Here is an 18,269-nt window from a genome sequence, read left to right on the forward strand (position 1 = left end):
TTCAACACAAGATTAAAAAATAGGTACAGTGGTGGACGGAAGAACAGGGGGGGTGGGGGGTCGATGCACATTTTGGATTGTTATATTATTATTAATTTTAAAACAACAGGGCATTTTTTGCAATGCCTAAAGATGTTTGTATTGATGATTTCTTAATCTTTGTCATCATTGATATTAATATTGACTAAAATAATTGGGGGACAAGTTGGGGGTGGGTTGCACCCCATCTCCCCTCGTAGCTCCACTCCTGCTTAGGTATGAATTTTGAGAAATTATTATAATACACAATAAAAAGAGCCCTACTTAAAATTTACCTCATATATAAATCTGTGTTGACTTTTTGTAGTATTATTTAGCATCAAACAGGCATAAAAGTTACAAATAAGTAAAGTTACACAAACTTAAAAATGGCTTTTACTGATGTCATTGCTCCAAACTTAGTTTTGGTGGGCTCTTTTATTTACATCTGCATTTCAATTTTAATTTTTACCCTCTGATTTTTAACTTGTTAACATGTTTTAACTTCATGACACTACTCTAATTCATATCTACCGTTTTCTGTCTTGACAGATTTTTGACACACTTTTAGCTGCAGAGACAAGTAAACAAAACCTTATAGCTGACTTGTTTATGGACAACAGCTGTAAGAAAAGTCAAAATTTTATGGGCTTATTTGAAAAGTTTAGTCGGCCACTAAGTCTAATGTTTTACATTTTGTGTGTTTCTGAAGGGGGGGCTTTTGCTTCCGCACCTCTCATTTTTCCTTTCTCATCCCAGGTGATTGAAAGCACAGACTCCAATCTCTCTATAGAGGGCACCCACAGACCCAGAATGTCTTGTTTGCTTGAGCTGTGTACATTTTGTATTTGAAAGAGCAGGGAGTCAATGAATCTCGATAATGCGAGAGCCGGGCCACATAACTCACATTGATAGTCCTTACATTGTGCCAAGTGGCGATAAATCTGCTCTGGGAGACATGAATATGCAGTGGCAGTCAGTCTGGCTTGTTCTTGCTTGCGTGCCCCCTGATGCACGGTTTATTCCTCTCCTCCATTCCAAACAGAAAAATAAAAGCAATGAGCCGCAACACTATCTCATCAAGAGCTTTGTATTAAGTGCATGAAAAAAAGAAAGAGGGGAAAAGCTGTGCATTTTAGAAAAATTAATAAAACAAAATGAGTTTAACATCTGAAATGCCTGGTATTGCAGATCTGATTGAAACGTGTTTTGTTGACAGTATTTGCAAACTGGAAGATTGGTTTTAAAGGCTAAAATGTGATGTCAGAGGCTGCAGCTTTTAGAGATTTCACGTTTCTCTTTTAGTTTGATGTGCACTGTTAGCTGTACCATTAACCCCATGTGTTTAGTTCCTCCACTGCAGCAGCATGCACAATTCCCCCTCTTCATAGCTGTAAATGCAACCTGCATTCATGTTTCATGAAAAATTGACAGCCCGATGGCATGATGCAGTTACCTGGAAATTAAATACTGACTGAAAAACTTAATGTCCATAATAATAATGTTTTTTTTTATTCCATGCCTTCTCACTGTTTTCTCCAAATAACAAAACATATATTTTGCATGCATGATGTTGTATTTATGTTTTTACTAATTTGTTTTAGGCAAGAAATGTTTAGCAAATGTTATCCTTTATGAATCCCTGTACTGCGCATTTAGTGTGTGCTTTAAGCCTAATGAAAGTGGAGTACCAAGTGATAATTCGCTTTTCTCTTTACCTCTGCAAAAACACTTGCACATAGTTGACAACTCTGCGTAACGACGCGTGCCTGTGGTGGCACCGTGAAGGAGGCTCGTCAGACGCACGCTCTCCTCCTCTGCTTTCAGCACTGCCTTTCAGCCAGCTGAAGTGAATGACTTAAATGAACACTGTGCATTACGGATCTTTTGGAGGAGAAAGACGTTGTACAGGAACCAGCTTTATGCAATCATCGTGCGCAACTAGAGTAGAGCTGCTTTTTTTCCCGTCACTGTGGTGTTTTGCAGAGCTGGGACTATATGGACCGCAGGGATTCAACTGCAATAATCATCCGTGAGTGACCAAAGTGTGTTAAAAAAATCATCCGCACTTTCTTGGTTCCTTTGTTTCGGAGGAAAGACAACACTGGCGAGAGCCAAACTTCCACTGGTGCAGTTATCCTCCTCCTGACGCCTGTAGACAGAGAGCAGCACCGTTGGGGAGCTTCAGATTCATACTCCTGCGGGGTAACTGTCGCAGCCAACACTCGCTGGTCTTTCGCAGATCCCCCTGAGAGTGACTGGGGGCTTCATCCTGATGCTGATCGAGTCCTTCTCAGACTTGTGTGAAAAAAGAAAACAGGGGAAGATGTTGCGCCAAGTACAATGAGTACAGAGTTATCGCAGGTACTCGATTCCACATCTGCTCCAAAGAATTCAGCTTTGAGCATCTCTTACTGGTCTGTGGAATTTTTTAAAAAGTGGATCCTTTGACTTTTCAACCATGCAAAATACTCCGCTTTCTCTCCGGAGTGCGATTTCGGAATATTGGACATCGCTGATTGCATGCCTCTTTTGGATTCAGTACTCTTATGGGATGCCTCATGTTATACGAATAGGTAAGTTACGCGCATTTTCAACCCTCACTCGTGCATTTGACTTTCAAGCAAAAAAAGTTATTCCCTGTTGAATCTCACTGCGAGTCTTTGTCCGTCGCGCTCACTTAGTTTTAAAAGCGTCTTTCTCTTTTGACCGTGCGTCTTGGTCGGTTTTGGTTGGACATTTTCATAAACAAGAAGCGATCAGAGAGGAGATGAGCGCATTACAGCACATGAGGTACTGGGAAATTGTGCATGCTTTCTGCACTTATGGTGTCGCGCGCGCAAGGAAAAAAAACAGTGGATTACTGTGACCTTTACGCACGCTGTTTTATGTGTGCCATGAAATACGGCCAGCGCTGTTGAGTCACCAGCTCTGTTCAGCATCACATCCTGCAAGTCCGCTTTTGACAAGTCTGCGCATCTTTAAACGCAGGAAAACGAGCTGGAATGAAAGTAAAAAAAAACAAAAAAAAAAAAAAAACACATCTTACCTTAATTGAAACTCTCTCAAAACATGCAGATAAAACAGAATAAGAAAACAAATTAATAACAATTGTCACAACTTAAAAATAATAAATAAAAACTATAGAAAAGTTTATGTCGCACTCTCCTTTTCTTTTGACTGAGAAATTATGTGAGAATTATTGATGAAATGAAATGACTGAAAGAAAGAAGCAGAATAAAGATCAATATTTTTATTTATTTTTTTTTTTTTGTCAAGAGGTGAACAGTTTCTGACATTTGGTGGATTGCCATTTAGCACAATTATTCAAAATGGCACTGGCCCACATTAACATACCACTACAACAGCCGGAGTGCAGGCAGGGAGTCAGAGCATCTTTAATGGCACGGGGCTTTTTGTCATCCAGATGGGCAAATGTGAATGAATGGCAGCCTGGAGAATTTTGTATTCCATTTCTTATATTTTAAGAGCTTCAAATTGCTTTTCTAAAATAGATCGTGGAGGACAAGCCGAAAACACTCTGATGTTGTATCATTTCCCAGAGTGGACCCTGAAAAGCTATATTTTTTATTCTTTTATTTATGTTATTGGACTCTAAAAGTCTAATATGATCAAATTTATTGATCATTTGCTCTGAGAAAAGGTTGCTTGGCAACATTTCTTAAGTAAATTCCTAATTAAAGCCAGGAGAAGACGAAATATATAAAACAAGTAAAATATTTTAATGTTTATACGAAAGCAGCATGCAGTATTGACTGTTCCCTCAGAGAAGGCATGATTTCTAGCATCCTTGTGTATGAATTTTATGAATATTTTAGAGGCCGCATCAAACCTAAAGATTGCTTTAGTGATCTAAAGTAAACCTGTCTGGTCAAAAGGACATTTTTTTTACTTGATGTTGTTCATTTCATGTGGCAGCCGCTCAGATGAAGACTTGAAATAGACTTGACAGGCGTTTGTTTAAAAGAGAAAAATGTTAAAGTGCAGAGACAAATTTACCCTAAAATGTGAAACAGTCGCTCTATTGCTTTTTATAGACACAGTGATTGCTTGGGATGCAGTTTTTTTATTTTTATTTTTTTAAGGAAGTCATGCAGCTAAAAAAAAATATGGCTCATTTTCCATTTCATTTTTTAGTGTGTAAAAAAAGTAAAGTTGAATTAAAATTATTTTATAGAAACATTTTATTTATATATTTCACTTCAAAACAAGCTTTTGGATGTGTATTAAATATATGTATGTGTTTATAAATGCATATTGCCTAATATTTTACTAACTGACTGACTTGTATGTTGCAGTTTTTAGAGTAAATGTGTTGTAGATGTTTTCCCCTTCTATTTTTTTTTCCAGTTTTCTACTTAATGTAGAAGTCTCAGTGAGTGATCTATGTCACAGCCACCCTGCTGAAGCCAACAGAGGTCTCTCTCATATTCAGTGCCTGCTGGCTGATGTTGCTCTCTTCAGCACTAGTTACCCACTAAGCCAACGACTAAAACTCGTGGAAGTGAGTGGTGGTTTTTGAGCACGGGGGCTCTGTGTCTGCAGCTTGTCTGCTTGTGGTCAGGTGGCCTGCAGTTCTCCAAGTACACCATCTGGGTAATGGTGGGCATCCAAGGTAGAGTTGTTGCCATCGATTTTAGTGTTTTTACAGTGCATTGCTCTAAGTTGAGGCCAGATGGTCGCGCCGTCTCATTCAGCAGATTCTATCCGTTGGAGGGAATAAAAGACTACTTTTTCTTCTAATGTGCTGAATCTCTTTAGTCTCCTTCATCCTACCTTTTGATTTTTCTTTCTTTCTGACACATTTTGGATTCTTGTATTTGAAAATATTTCACTTGAAATTGCTGTGCTTTTTTATTGTAACGCAGACAAAGGGTGCACAAAGATAAGAAAGTCATTTTTTTTCTTTCCAAAGACTGAACATGTCTGAATATATTTTGTGTTTTCACATGCATCAAAAAAAGACATGCATTAAAGGGCTCTTTTACCGTTTTATTCTGAGCAGGACAATAACTGACTTTATACAAAAAGATTTAGCAACTTAGACTTCAAAGACTTCAAATAACAATAATTTATTTTGTGTTAAAGCAGCTGGAAAAGAATTCTTATTCGTTGAGCCTTTCCTTTGTGGATTCATGGAGCTAATTCGACATTTGTTGTCCATTTTCTCTCTGTGAGGTTAGTCACTGCCTGACAGGGATTTATTGAATAATCAATTACTTTATCTACCTTATATTTTAAGTACTTCATCAGAGCCAGTTAATCAATTTCCCTCATGATTTTATGTTGACTTAATTACTTTAGATCCTCCCTCTGCTTCTGCAACTCCCGAGTGTATGTTTTAGTAGTGTTACAACTTTTTAAAATATTCTTTGGGAGGAGTTGTGAACTCTTTTTTACCCTCTCGAAGTTTTTGTGTGAACGGACAAACTTGCCGCACTTGAAGCTGTGTCAGCTCTGCCGAGCGCGAGATTTTAAAGGATGAATGAGGTTTGTGGACGAGACTTTTGGTTGAAGTCTTCAAACACAGAGCTGCCTCAGTGGCATGTTATTATCCCTTCACCAGCAGCAAAGAGAGAAGGAGAACGTATTTTTTTATGCGATTCGCTCTTCTTTGGAGCTGCAGGGAGTATGCTCTCCACTCACACACTCCCCGAGATCCTCATCATCTGGGTTTGTAAAAACGTTTCATCGGAAAAGGCTCAGACATATTTCAAGAGGCTGCAAAAAGCTGTAATGGTGCTTTTATAATTCTACTTTAAACAAAGTCAGACCCAAAGGGGGAGCTTGTATTGAGAGAAACCCAAGGGGGGGGGGGAGGCTATCGCTGGTAAGAAGAATGGGAAGAGGACGTGTTTGGTGATGAAAAGGAAGAACAATGACGAGATGTTACATCAAAAGTTGTATCAAATTAAGATGGCCATCAGTTGCTGAGTGGAAATTAATATTTTATTTTCATCAAAATTTAATCTCTCCCCAGAGGGAGAGCAATAGGGGGAGCAGGGAGAAGCCTGCTGGCGGCGGCTTGGGGCCCAGAGTTGTTGTGCTGAATATGAACAAAGGCTGGTAGAGGTCACAGAAGAATTGGATACGAAGACAAGCTTCTTTGATGTGTAATTCCTTTATGTGTTATAAGCAGAGATTGAAATGAGAAGAATACAATAGTTGCTGTACCTACAGTTATGACGCATACAGACCGAATGCCCCCCCCCTTTTTTTTTACTCCTTCACCTGTATTTAAGCACCTGCACACCAACACTCTCTCTGATGCACTGTACAAAGCTTCACTTCATCCAGCACATTTTCTGAAACATATGTTTGGTCTCACTGGGCCTCTTGTACACAATCCAATTCCATTCTTTCTGTCAGCACACTAGTGGCTCATCATTAGCTTCAGCCCCGCTGATGAGAAACGGCAGATGTTCGTTTTGTTGAGCGGAGGATGTACAGTCTTTTCCAACCGTAAGGGGCTGTGAAAAAAAGTGCCAGATCCAGTTTTTATGTTGAATTGAAATAAGACACATGTACAAGCAAAGTGAAAACACATAGGCTTGAATGAAAAGACTTTTTTTTTTTTAAATCCAAGACAAAGGGAAATAATTTCATCCTGTTACACTGTTTTGGTTACTAGATGTTTTTTCAGAAATGAAGGGGGGGGCAAGCGTTGAAATGACCTCCTTCTTCCTTCATCCTTCTGATGACAAATAGAAAAACTATATTTATACCTTATTAATGTTTGCAGTTTAGAACTACATCAACTGAGAATTTAAAACAGAGCTGCATCACATGTGGATCTGTAAAAGCAGCCAGTTTGAGCTCAATAAGTATCAGTATAAGTGCATCGAGGATGATAGCCATCATCCAATAATAAAAGCCACTAGGGTTTAATAGAAAGGCTCTACCAACCAGTAAGATAATCCTGCGACACAGCAGGTCTCCAACTAACACCCCGCTAGCCTAGCCTAGCTGCTGCTAGCACGACAGATGGTGTTTTGGTATCATCCTAGAAAGTAGGTGTTCTGCAGTGAAAAGTCTGCTAGAAGCATATGTTTCTGTCAGTTGAAACAAATAAGGACGTGAGTTTCCGATGCATTACATTTTTCATGTATGAAAAGGAAAATTGGGCGTAGGTATTTGTGTTAAGTAGTAAAGTACAATTTACTGTTTAAAGCATTAATGGGCAAACTTTTTTACTTTTGAATCATAGAATTCTAAAACCTAACAGAAGGGCCGGACCAGCAGCAGATGCATGGAGTGTTTTGGTAACCTAACTCATTGTCATGGTGCCTCTGTCAGACTCCTCCCCCTCCAGCTTGGCTCCACTCTGCTCCTGATTATTCTCCAGCTGCCGTTACTCAACTCATCAACCTCTGCTGCTTAAAAGGAGACCCAACGCCAATAATCAGCGCCAGATCGTTGCCCATTATGGTGACTAGCCTGGTCTCGTCTAGCTCTAGTACATCTGGTTGAATTTCTAGTTCTAGCACTTAATCTTGTTTCCTTGTCCCAGGAATCCTGTCCAAGAGTGACGTCAGCACAGTCTCCAGCCTGCTGTCAGGAAGGATCAGAGAACTGCCGCGTCCGCACCTCCAGCCGTGCCACAGACTATCCATCTGGATCACCTCTCACCAACCCTCTTTGCCAGCCTCAAAGAAAATAATAAACCCTTCTTACCTGCCACGTCCCGGACCTCTTTCTGGGTTCCAGCATCTGGGTTCGCCCTGCCTTGAAATCATGACAGAACGATCTGGCCAAACCCCGGACCCAGCTGACCCGGAGGGACTCCGCTACGCGGTCAGCCAGCAAGGTATCGCGTTAGGGCGTCAAGCCGACGCCCTCTCTCAAGTTGCGTCCGCCCAGCAGGAACTGTTTCAGCGCCTGGATAGTTTAACGCAGACTTTAATGGATTTATCTGGTCGGGTAGCTAGCCCCGCTGCTACGGCTACACTTCCGGCTCCTAGTAACGCCGTCACTTCCGTTTCCTCTCCAAGTCCGGAAAACTTCCGGTTGCAACCTGAGCCATTCTTCGGCAACGTAGAGGCATGTGGTGGCTTCCTACTCCAGTGTCGTTTGTTATTCCAACAAGCTCCTAGTTATTATCAGTCCGACCTTAGCAAAATAACCTTGGTTGTTAATTCTCTTCGCAACAAAGCCTTACAGTGGGCTCAGGCGTTCTTAGCAGTCAACCCTACTTCTCACCTCTCTTTTGAACATTTCATACGGGAGTTTCAGCTGGTTTTTGATCATCCTAAAAAGCAGGAAGAGGCCACACGTAAGCTGCTAACCCTGAAACAACGTAACCGGTCCGTCAGCGACCATGTCATAGATTTCAGGATCCTGGCAGTGGAGGCAGGATGGACCGATCCCGCGTTACGAGGAGTGTTCTATCAATCCCTGAATGATGACATAAAGGACCATCTATGTACGCAACCGGAGACGCACTCGTTTGAGGATCTCGTCACCGCTGCCCTGCGCTCAGACACCCGCCTAAAAGAGAGACGTCATGAACGGACTTCAAATCCCCGCAAAAGTCCCGTGCGTTCAGCCCAAGGTAATGCGCCGCACTCTTCACCTGCTCACACGTCTGAACATTCCAGCAGTCCTCCTGAGGAACCCATGCAGATCGGGCACTCCAAGCTCTCTTCCGAGGAGCGGCAGAGACGTCGAGCTGAAGGTGCGTGCTTCTATTGCGGTAAAACTGGACATCTTATCAATAAGTGTGCAGCACGTTTAAACTTTGCAGCCCCCCGCTAGACGACAGGCCGCGGGCGGGTGATAGATCCCCTGTTTCCAAGCACTTCCTCTATGTTCCTGTCAAGTTATGTCATGCATCCAAGATTGTTGAGTCCCAGGCCCTCATTGACTCTGGAGCTGAACAGAGTCTCATAGACCAAAGCCTTGTTTCTCGGCTGTCTCTGCCCACAGAAGAACTTCAAGTCCCGGTCAAAACCGCTGGTTTGGGTGGTCAGCATCTGTCTATCATCACTCACCGTACCAAACCCGTACTTCTCGTCACCTCCGGCAACCATCGTGAGTCCATCCAGTTTTTTGTTACCCACTCCCCTCAGAACCCAGTAGTATTGGGGTTTTCGTGGTTACAACGTCATAATCCTCAGTTTGATTGGAGTAATCACCGGCTTACTGATTGGAGCAAATTCTGCCTCGCTAACTGTATGCTCTCTGCCATTCCTTCAGTGGACGTCACCCCGGTGATTACTTCTGAGCAGATTGATCTTTCTAACGTCCCTGAATGTTACCACGATTTACGCACTGTCTTTAGCAAATCCAAAGCCAGTTCGCTTCCCCCCCACAGGCCGTATGACTGTACCATCAATTTACTGGAAGGCGCCCCCCTTCCTAAGGGTCGACTATTTAATCTTTCCGGGCCCGAAAAGGCCGCCATGGAAAGTTACATACAGGAGGCCCTCACCTCTGGTCACATTCGTCCCTCGTCTTCCCCCGTCGGTGCCGGGTTTTTTTTCGTACAGAAAAAAGACAAATCTCTCAGGCCCTGTATCGACTATCGTGAACTTAATCAAATAACCATCAAAGACAAGTACTCTCTCCCTCTCATTAGTTCCGTTTTCGACTCCATCCAGGAGGCCCGCATCTTTTCCAAACTTGACTTACGTAACGCTTATCATCTGGTCCGGATTAAGGAGGGGGACGAATGGAAAACCGCGTTTAGTACTCCCCTGGGTCATTTTGAGTATCTTGTCATGCCCTTCGGCCTTACTAACGCCCCCGCAGTTTTTCAGCGTCTTGTCAATGACGTTCTCCGCGACTTTATCAACCGTTTCGTGTTTGTCTATCTCGATGACATTCTCATCTACTCCAAAGACCCCAGTCAACACCCAGCTCATGTTCGTCAGGTTCTGCAAAGGCTCTTAGAGAATCAGCTATTCGTCAAGGCCGAGAAATGCCAGTTCCACTCATCCGTCATTCCATTTTTAGGGTATATTTTCGAGGCAGGCGGTATCCGTCCAGATCCAGCTAAGATTGAAGCAGTTTCCCAGTGGGAACCCCCCACCACACGCAGAAAACTACAGCAATTTCTCGGATTCGCAAACTTTTACCGTCGTTTCATTAGGAATTATAGTAGTATCGCCGCTCCACTCACCCAGCTCACATCTACCACCAGATCTTTTCAATGGAACACCATGGCCCAGCATGCTTTTGACACCCTCAAGAAACTTTTTGTGTCTGCTCCCATTCTAATACAACCTGATCCTACCAGGCAGTTTGTGGTAGAGGTCGACGCTTCGGACACTGGGGTTGGGGCGGTCCTGTCCCAGCGGGAGGAGAAAACCGGGAAGCTCAAACCCTGTGCTTTTTATTCTAAGAAACTCACCCCCACAGAAAGAAATTACGACGTGGGAAACCGAGAACTACTCGCTATCAAACTTGCTTTGGAGGAGTGGCGGCACTGGCTGGAGGGAGCGGCACAACCATTTATAGTCTGGACGGATCACAAGAATCTTGCATACCTCCGTACTGCTAAAAGATTAAACTCTCGTCAAGCCCGCTGGTGTTTGTTTTTTGACCGTTTTAATTTTTCCATTACCTACAGACCAGGCAGTCGCAACATAAAACCAGACGCCCTTTCCCGCAAATACAGCTCCTCCGACGATCCCGACTCCGCTACCAACATCATCCCCTCCACATACATAATTGGGGCACTCACCTGGGACATCGAGACTAAAGTCATTCAGGCTCAAGGTGAGGATACCGACCATCCTGATCCTCCTCCTGGTACCTTGTATGTGCCTCGATCTTTAAGGTCCGACACTATTACCTGGGCTCATGCGTCTCGCATCGCCTGTCATGGTGGTGTAGCCAGAACACTACATCTTCTCCGTCGACGCTTCTACTGGCCTTCCATGGCCAAGGACGTCAAAGAGTACGTGGCTGCCTGTCCGACCTGCGCCCGTTCAAAAACTTCCAACCGTCCTCCATCCGGTTTGCTCCATCCACTGTCCACTCCCAGCCGTCCTTGGTCCCACATAGCTGTCGACTTTGTCACTGGCCTTCCCGTCTCTCAGGGTAACACTGTAATCTTGACTGTCATTGATCGTTTCTCCAAGTTCGTGCATTTCATTCCCCTCCCTCAGTTGCCTACAGCCACAGAAACTGCTGACGCTCTGGTTCACAACGTGTTTCGCCATCACGGGCTGCCATTGGACATCGTCTCAGACCGCGGACCCCAGTTCGTGTCTCAGGTCTGGAAGGCCTTCTGCACAGCCTTGGGCGCCACCATCAGCCTTACTTCCGGATACCATCCCCAATCTAACGGGCAGGCTGAGCGTGTCAATCAGGAGCTCGAGGCCTCCCTGCGCTGCCTCGTTGACCGTAATTCTACGGACTGGTCAAGGTACTTAGTTTGGGCTGAATATGCGCATAATACTCACCCTTCCTCCGCCACAGGTCTGTCTCCGTTTGAGGCGGCCCTCGGGTACCCACCACCGCTGTTTCCCTCTCATGAACTGGACTTGGCAGTGCCCTCGGTTCAGGACCACCTCAAGAGATGCCAAGACATCTGGCATCTAACCAGGGCTGCTCTCCTCCGCACCAAGGAGAGCAACTGCCGGACAGCCAATCGTCGCAGGGTGGTGGGCCCTACCTACCAGCCAGGTCAGAGGGTCTGGTTGTCCTCACGGAACATACCCATTCATGCCACCTCTCGGAAGCTTGCTCCTCGTTTTATTGGTCCCTACACCATCGAGAAGGTCATCAGTCCCTCCTGTGTCCGGCTACGATTACCTGCGGCTCTCAAGATTCACCCTACGTTCCATGTGTCTCAGCTCAAGCCTGTTCAGGACAGCACGCTTTGCCCGCCTTCCACGTCCCCACCACCCGCCCGGCTCATTGATGGTGCGCCTGCCTATACGGTCAGCCGCATTCTGGACGTCCGACGCCGGGGTCGTGGCCACCAGTTTCTGGTGGATTGGGAGGGTTACGGTCCGGAGGAACGCTCTTGGGTCTCCCGTTCCCTCATCCTGGACCCTTCCCTGATCTCTGACTTCTATCGTGCCCACCCGGATCGGCGTCCGGGACCGCCTGGAGGCGGTCGTTGAGGGGGGGGTACTGTCATGGTGCCTCTGTCAGACTCCTCCCCCTCCAGCTTGGCTCCACTCTGCTCCTGATTATTCTCCAGCTGCCGTTACTCAACTCATCAACCTCTGCTGCTTAAAAGGAGACCCAACGCCAATAATCAGCGCCAGATCGTTGCCCATTATGGTGACTAGCCTGGTCTCGTCTAGCTCTAGTACATCTGGTTGAATTTCTAGTTCTAGCACTTAATCTTGTTTCCTTGTCCCAGGAATCCTGTCCAAGAGTGACGTCAGCACAGTCTCCAGCCTGCTGTCAGGAAGGATCAGAGAACTGCCGCGTCCGCACCTCCAGCCGTGCCACAGACTATCCATCTGGATCACCTCTCACCAACCCTCTTTGCCAGCCTCAAAGAAAATAATAAACCCTTCTTACCTGCCACGTCCCGGACCTCTTTCTGGGTTCCAGCATCTGGGTTCGCCCTGCCTTGAAATCATGACACTCATAAGAGAAAGAAATAATATGGAATCTGGACTAAAACATGTTTTCATTTTGATTGAAAATTAATAAATATGTTTCAGGACAGAAAATTCTGGAGTTTTTATTTCAAAACTATTGCTTTCATTCTCATTGTAGTGCCAATTGTACCAATGGCTTGATGTTCCTCAGTGAAACACACAAAGTAAAGAAATGTGGAGTTGAAATTATGGGAAAACAACAACTCGGAAAACACACATGAACGTCAGAAAAACAACAAATCTTCCAACACCACACGGATGCAGAGTAACTTCCTGCACTTAAACAAGAGTCAACTCATTAGTAATGCACTATTTATGTATAAGGAGACTCCAGAATTACTGGGGAAAAAAACAACATTTATAAGAACTATCAATATAATTAAACTTGCTGCATATTGTCCTTTGGGCTGTAGTTGCCCACCTCTGGTTTAAAAGGTTGTGCTACTCAATTCTTTGCCCCTTTATCTAAGAACTGATCCATTGGCATGACAACAGTTTTACAGGCGCAGATTCTTTGCTCTGAATTACCACTTTTTATATGACAACTTTTTAGATAAATAATTACCAAAATAATAATAAAATAACAAACATGAACTTTGCCAGTGTAACACAATCACATCTGTTTAACAGACTTTGTAGATAATCCTGTAAAATGCTGCGAGAATCCCCATCAAAACTGCTTTGGGCTACATTTTAATATTAAAATCAGTCGTCTGATGAACTGGTGAAAGGTTAATGGATTTTTGATAAACGTATTCGTTGACGGTGGAAAGCACTTTGAATAGCTTTGATGAAGCTGCTTAACAAAAAGTCTTAGTTTAAAAGAAAACAAAAAAAGATACAAATGTTAGAATAAGAACAAGTTTGAATGCAAAATAATGGTAGATATAATTTAAAATGAAATAAAATAAATGTCAAAGACAAAAGTATTGATGACCTTGAGGAACTATTAGAAGAAATCTGCGCTTTGCTGCTGCAGCAGCTCAAAGCTGGCCTCCTGTTGTTAGAGGTATAAAGGCAGACTGCGAGTCAAAATGCAGCAATCCAAATGAACAGCTGCAAGGCCATTGACAGCTTTGAAGCCTGATCTCCTTTAAAAGACAAAGTTTTTCTCAAAACTGCATATTATTTTCCTAAACAGCAACAGGGCATAGTCGGTTGAAAAAAACAAGAATCTAATCTTTAAAAAACTTAACAAAATTCAAAAACTTGATTGATGCGGTCGATGATGTAGCGAGAGCCCCCCTACTGGCCCCTCAGGGCCTCTGCGTGGTTAGAGTAGGATGCCTGCTTTTAGGATTTGATGCTGTTTTGAAATTCATGACATGTCAATGTTGGCCATTCTCCCTAATGTTTCTGTATCAGTTCAATGAATCAAATTTCATGCTCGAACCATTTATCTTTATTATGTGCCCGTGTCCTTTCCATTTGCCACCGCAGCCGTCCTCGAGGCGCTGCTCAAAAATTCGAATAATTTCAGAACTGTTAAAGAGGAAAAACTTGATCAAAGGGCATTTTGCTTTCAGGGTCATGTTAGCAAAATGAAATAGTTAATTAGAGTGGTTCCATTTCAGTGTGGTGGATATTTATATTTATATTTTAGAACAGGGGGGCAATTTGTCTTCGATTTCCAGACGTATTCTATGTGTTGGCAACACACAGGTAGAGCTGCAGCATAAAAAAGGTAGAGGAAAGGAGAAAAAACTGACGGCAGGTAGCAGTTGAAGCAAGGGGACTTTTATTTAGCTGCTTAATTAGCTTGAACCGTTTGATCCCAATTTTAAAACTCGCCATGTTGCATTGCTGGCTCCTTTTGTGAGTTGCAGAGCCAGATAAAACTCAGCTTTTTTTTTTTCTTCTTCCCTGCGCCTTTCAAACAGCACGCTATTCACTGGAGCAGTATTAGCTTTGCTTTCCCTCCCCTGCATGAGCGTCAGGCTTATCTGCTCCCAACGGCTCTGTGTAAACTTGGTCACCTCTGACACCTTCGTTAGATACAGTTCTACACATCCTTTGCAACAGCGAGACCTTTTTTTTCTTCTTCCGGCTTTAAAGCAATCAAAATGTGACAATGGAGGTATCAGCTGCAGTGCACAGGTTTAAATCCTATTTAACTTGGGCTAAGGACAATGAAGGGAGGCTGACACTGTTTCATTCTGCCCTTTTAATCAAGCTCTCATTGTTAGAGGTGCACGGCAAATGTCAGGTCTTAGTTGGGTGATTCCCTCAAATTGCTGTTCCATGACTGTAGGGAGATGTGTGTGCATGAATGCGTGTTAAGGAGGGCGAGGCAGGGGAAAGAAAGAGTAAGTGTGTCCATGACAAGGGGATATATAAGGGGAGCTGGCATAGAATCCCTGGAGCGTATGGGTAGACCAGGAGTTACTAATCAACTGTGAGAGAGCGGGCTAAGGAAGACTCACCCTCTATTTCCCCCCGAGATTAAGAGAAGGAACAGATAAGACAAACCTCCTCAGGCCATAAAACACTACAAATGAATGGCTATCACCAAAAATATTAGGGGGTAGGAATGGGGCATTTGAAGCAGCGATCCTTTCCTTCATGTTCTGCTTCACGGACATCTTTCTTTTCCTCTCTTTCAATTTCATCCTGGCAGTTACAAATGCCATGACTACTAAAGGAAGTGCATTAGACTCAAGGGTTACCCCTGGAGCCTCTGTGGTTGCCCCTCCTCTGATGGATAGCCAGGAGGTTGGCAGCCAATGTCAATTTAGTTAACACAGCCAATACCCAGAAGATTCCACTCAGCACCCACGCTGAGTGCAGAAAAGACAATCTGCAATGGTCTGTCCTTTCATCAGCTGGTGATCCTCTGTCCAGGTTGCCCTTGAAGAGCAGAAACCGCAAAATGGTCCACATGTCTTAGTTGAAGACAGTCTGTCTGCATGAGACCACCTTTAGATGTATGGAACAAGCTAGAGATTATTGTTGACAGGGAGAGGGAAGAGGAGCAGAGACTGTGGGCGGTTTGAGGCTTGCAGCACATTTCAGTAAAGCCATTAGTGACGCTTGTATGAATTAGGAGCTCCAATGTAAAGCCAGAGAAGCAAGTAACCAACTTTCCCGCAGGTTTATTACTCTTCCTCTCTTACACTGGTACAGACTGCCTTCATTGCTACCACTTAGCAGGCAAACTAGATTGATTAGAGTAGAGAAAAACTTTTAATTAAGTAGCAGTTAGTCTTTTTTTAAACCAATTTCCATCATGAGGAGATAATTACAATACGGAGATGTTATAGTTGCCAAGCTGTGTTTTCGGGTCTCCAGTCATTGCGTTGCCAACATTAAATATTTAAATTTTTGCTCAATTTCTATTTGTTCATTGCCTTAATGTGTACTATGCATCGTAACTTCATCTAACATATGTTTTTTTAATCTTCTTTTTACCAAAACTATCCTAGTTACATGTTTGTTGTTTTTGGCTTTTGTCAAACAGAGACTCTTTTGAGTGACTATTATTATCAGCGAGTCTAGACATTTATCTATTGATGCTTTTAGATATTTGAAATAAACTAATTTGAACATCAATTTTTGTCAAAATGGGATTCATGTGACATTTAATAAAAAGATAGCCTAAATATGTTTTTTATTTATTTTTTTATTTTACAAATTCAGATAAGTCCAATAAAAAATTCCTGTTTTTTCTGTCCTCCTCAACTGCTAAGCTACATTCACATTCACGTTTAGGAGGCTACTTCCAGTGGTAGAAAACACACAGAAAACTCGTCATTAGGAATTCTGTGGTATGAACTCTTGCTTTTACGCATTGTCTCGTAGATTTCTAAGTCCGGTGGGCTCTACGTACATTGATTGCGCACTGGAAGTCCAACCAGTTGAACTAATACTTGCTAAATTGTGAAAACGCAATCAGGGACTCGGATTTGGCAGTGACATATGGATGGCGTCCATTCAGTGATTCAAACACTGGTTGTAAACGCCAACATGAACAAAAAATGAGTAATTGCAGTTTGTGCTCGACTGGAATTATGAGACACCAAGTCTTTCATGAATCGCAATAGGGCTGTGAAAAAAACACACCCTGAGGAAGATTCGTGAGATTACGCCACTTTGACATTCCGCGCCAAGACTCTTCCAACTGTAGGTGGCGGACAAGTGCTGGTAAACAGTAGAGAAACAAAATTATCCCCTCCCTTTTTCTCCCTGCTTGTGCTGGTCTGGTTTGAACTCCTCGGGTAAATTCACATTTTATGGAGCCGCATATAGTACATTCTTGAACATGTAACAAATGCTCGGTGTGAATGTAGCTTTCGTGCTTTGTTCCCATCAGCCTTGGCAATACGAGTTCAAGCAACCACTTCCAGTAAAAGGTCTATGTAAACACACATAAATGGCATCCGTTTTTGGGCTCTATGTACAAAATGTGCGGCTATTAAACACGTGTTGCAAGTTAAACTAGTTGAACGTTGACCAATCAGGGACTTGGATTTGGTAGAGATGAATGGATTACACCTCCTTTAATTCATGGAAATGCCAACTGTATGAAATTTGATTATGAAGGAGAAATTCATTATTAAACTTTTTTGCCCGGTTAGAAATATATGACACCAAGTCTTTCAAAAATCAGAAAAGAGCAGTAAAAGAAAAAGCCTGGAGCAAAATGTATGATTTGCACCATTTGGATATTTCGCACCAAGCCCCTTCCAACTGTAGGCACATCCACTATTGGGTAGCAACAGTCCAGAGTGAACTCAATATGTTGGAAGCACGTTCAAAAACCTGTGTTCAGCTTGTTATTGAACACATCAACATTATAGAAAATGTATTTTTATACGTTATTTATTTAATTTTAAAAAGAAATAAAATAAAGTCTGTCTAGCAAAGAAGACTAATTATGAATGATGGCAAGAAAACTGCACGAAGCGCTCTTAATTGCTTTTCACCGAGGCTGAACGTTACACCATGATATCTGTCTGAGCCAAAAATAATCTCCAATCAGCCAGTATTATCTGTTTGATGAAAGGGATCAATTGAAGTAGTGCTGCCATAATCATATGCAAATTTATTGATGCATCTGTGGTGTATTGTGTTGATTATTTTCATTGCTTAAGCAAACAGCGAATGTCCTTCCTCCCTGCCATTTAAGTCAGGTGTAAAACACAGGCTTCAGATTTCACAGAGGGTCTTTGGGCCACATTTACTCTTTTCTGTTTTCAGAGTTTTTGACATTTAACATCTGTATCAGTAAAGTGTGAACATGTCTTGTAAGCGACAAAACTCTTACACGAAATGTTAAGTGCAATTTAAGTCCTTGCATTGCCAGCCTTTGTTTAAAACATCAAACAAGTAAAGAAGCTAATAACAATATTACATTTGTAAAGCAAACTATGATTTTGAAATGTAATTGTCCTAATTTCTACAATAATTTCTTTATATTTAGCAGCCAAATAGGAGATGTTTGCTTATGATTTGCCTTCCATTCCTGTTTCATGTCTGCTGTGTGTTTCAAAAGACATCACAGTTGAAACTCCAGACGTTTTGAGTTTTTTTCTTCTCATTCCCATCAAGGAGCTTTTGTTATCTTCACCATTACTCAAAAAAATTATGACTTTCAGAACACTGACTGCATTAAAAAAGATTGGCGTCATGCCAGTGTTGGTGAATTAATGCTCAGTTAATGTCCCG

At 42.8% G+C, this 18,269-nt stretch overlaps 1 protein-coding gene across 1 annotated transcript in view; it reads left to right on the forward strand.

Moving 5' to 3' along the window:
• The first annotated feature begins 1,750 nt into the window (after positions 1-1,750).
• Positions 1,751-18,269, forward strand: part of grik3 (glutamate ionotropic receptor kainate type subunit 3) — a 159,325-nt gene continuing 142,806 nt past the window's right edge. Inside the window, exon 1 of the mRNA XM_020710304.2 lies at positions 1,751-2,594. Within this exon, the coding sequence (XP_020565963.1) occupies positions 2,480-2,594 (115 nt within the window). The 5' untranslated portion in view covers positions 1,751-2,479. The remainder of the gene's footprint in view (positions 2,595-18,269) is intronic.

Source organism: Oryzias latipes, chromosome 16, assembly GCF_002234675.1.
Source record: "Oryzias latipes chromosome 16, ASM223467v1".
Lineage (NCBI taxonomy): Eukaryota > Metazoa > Chordata > Actinopteri > Beloniformes > Adrianichthyidae > Oryzias > Oryzias latipes.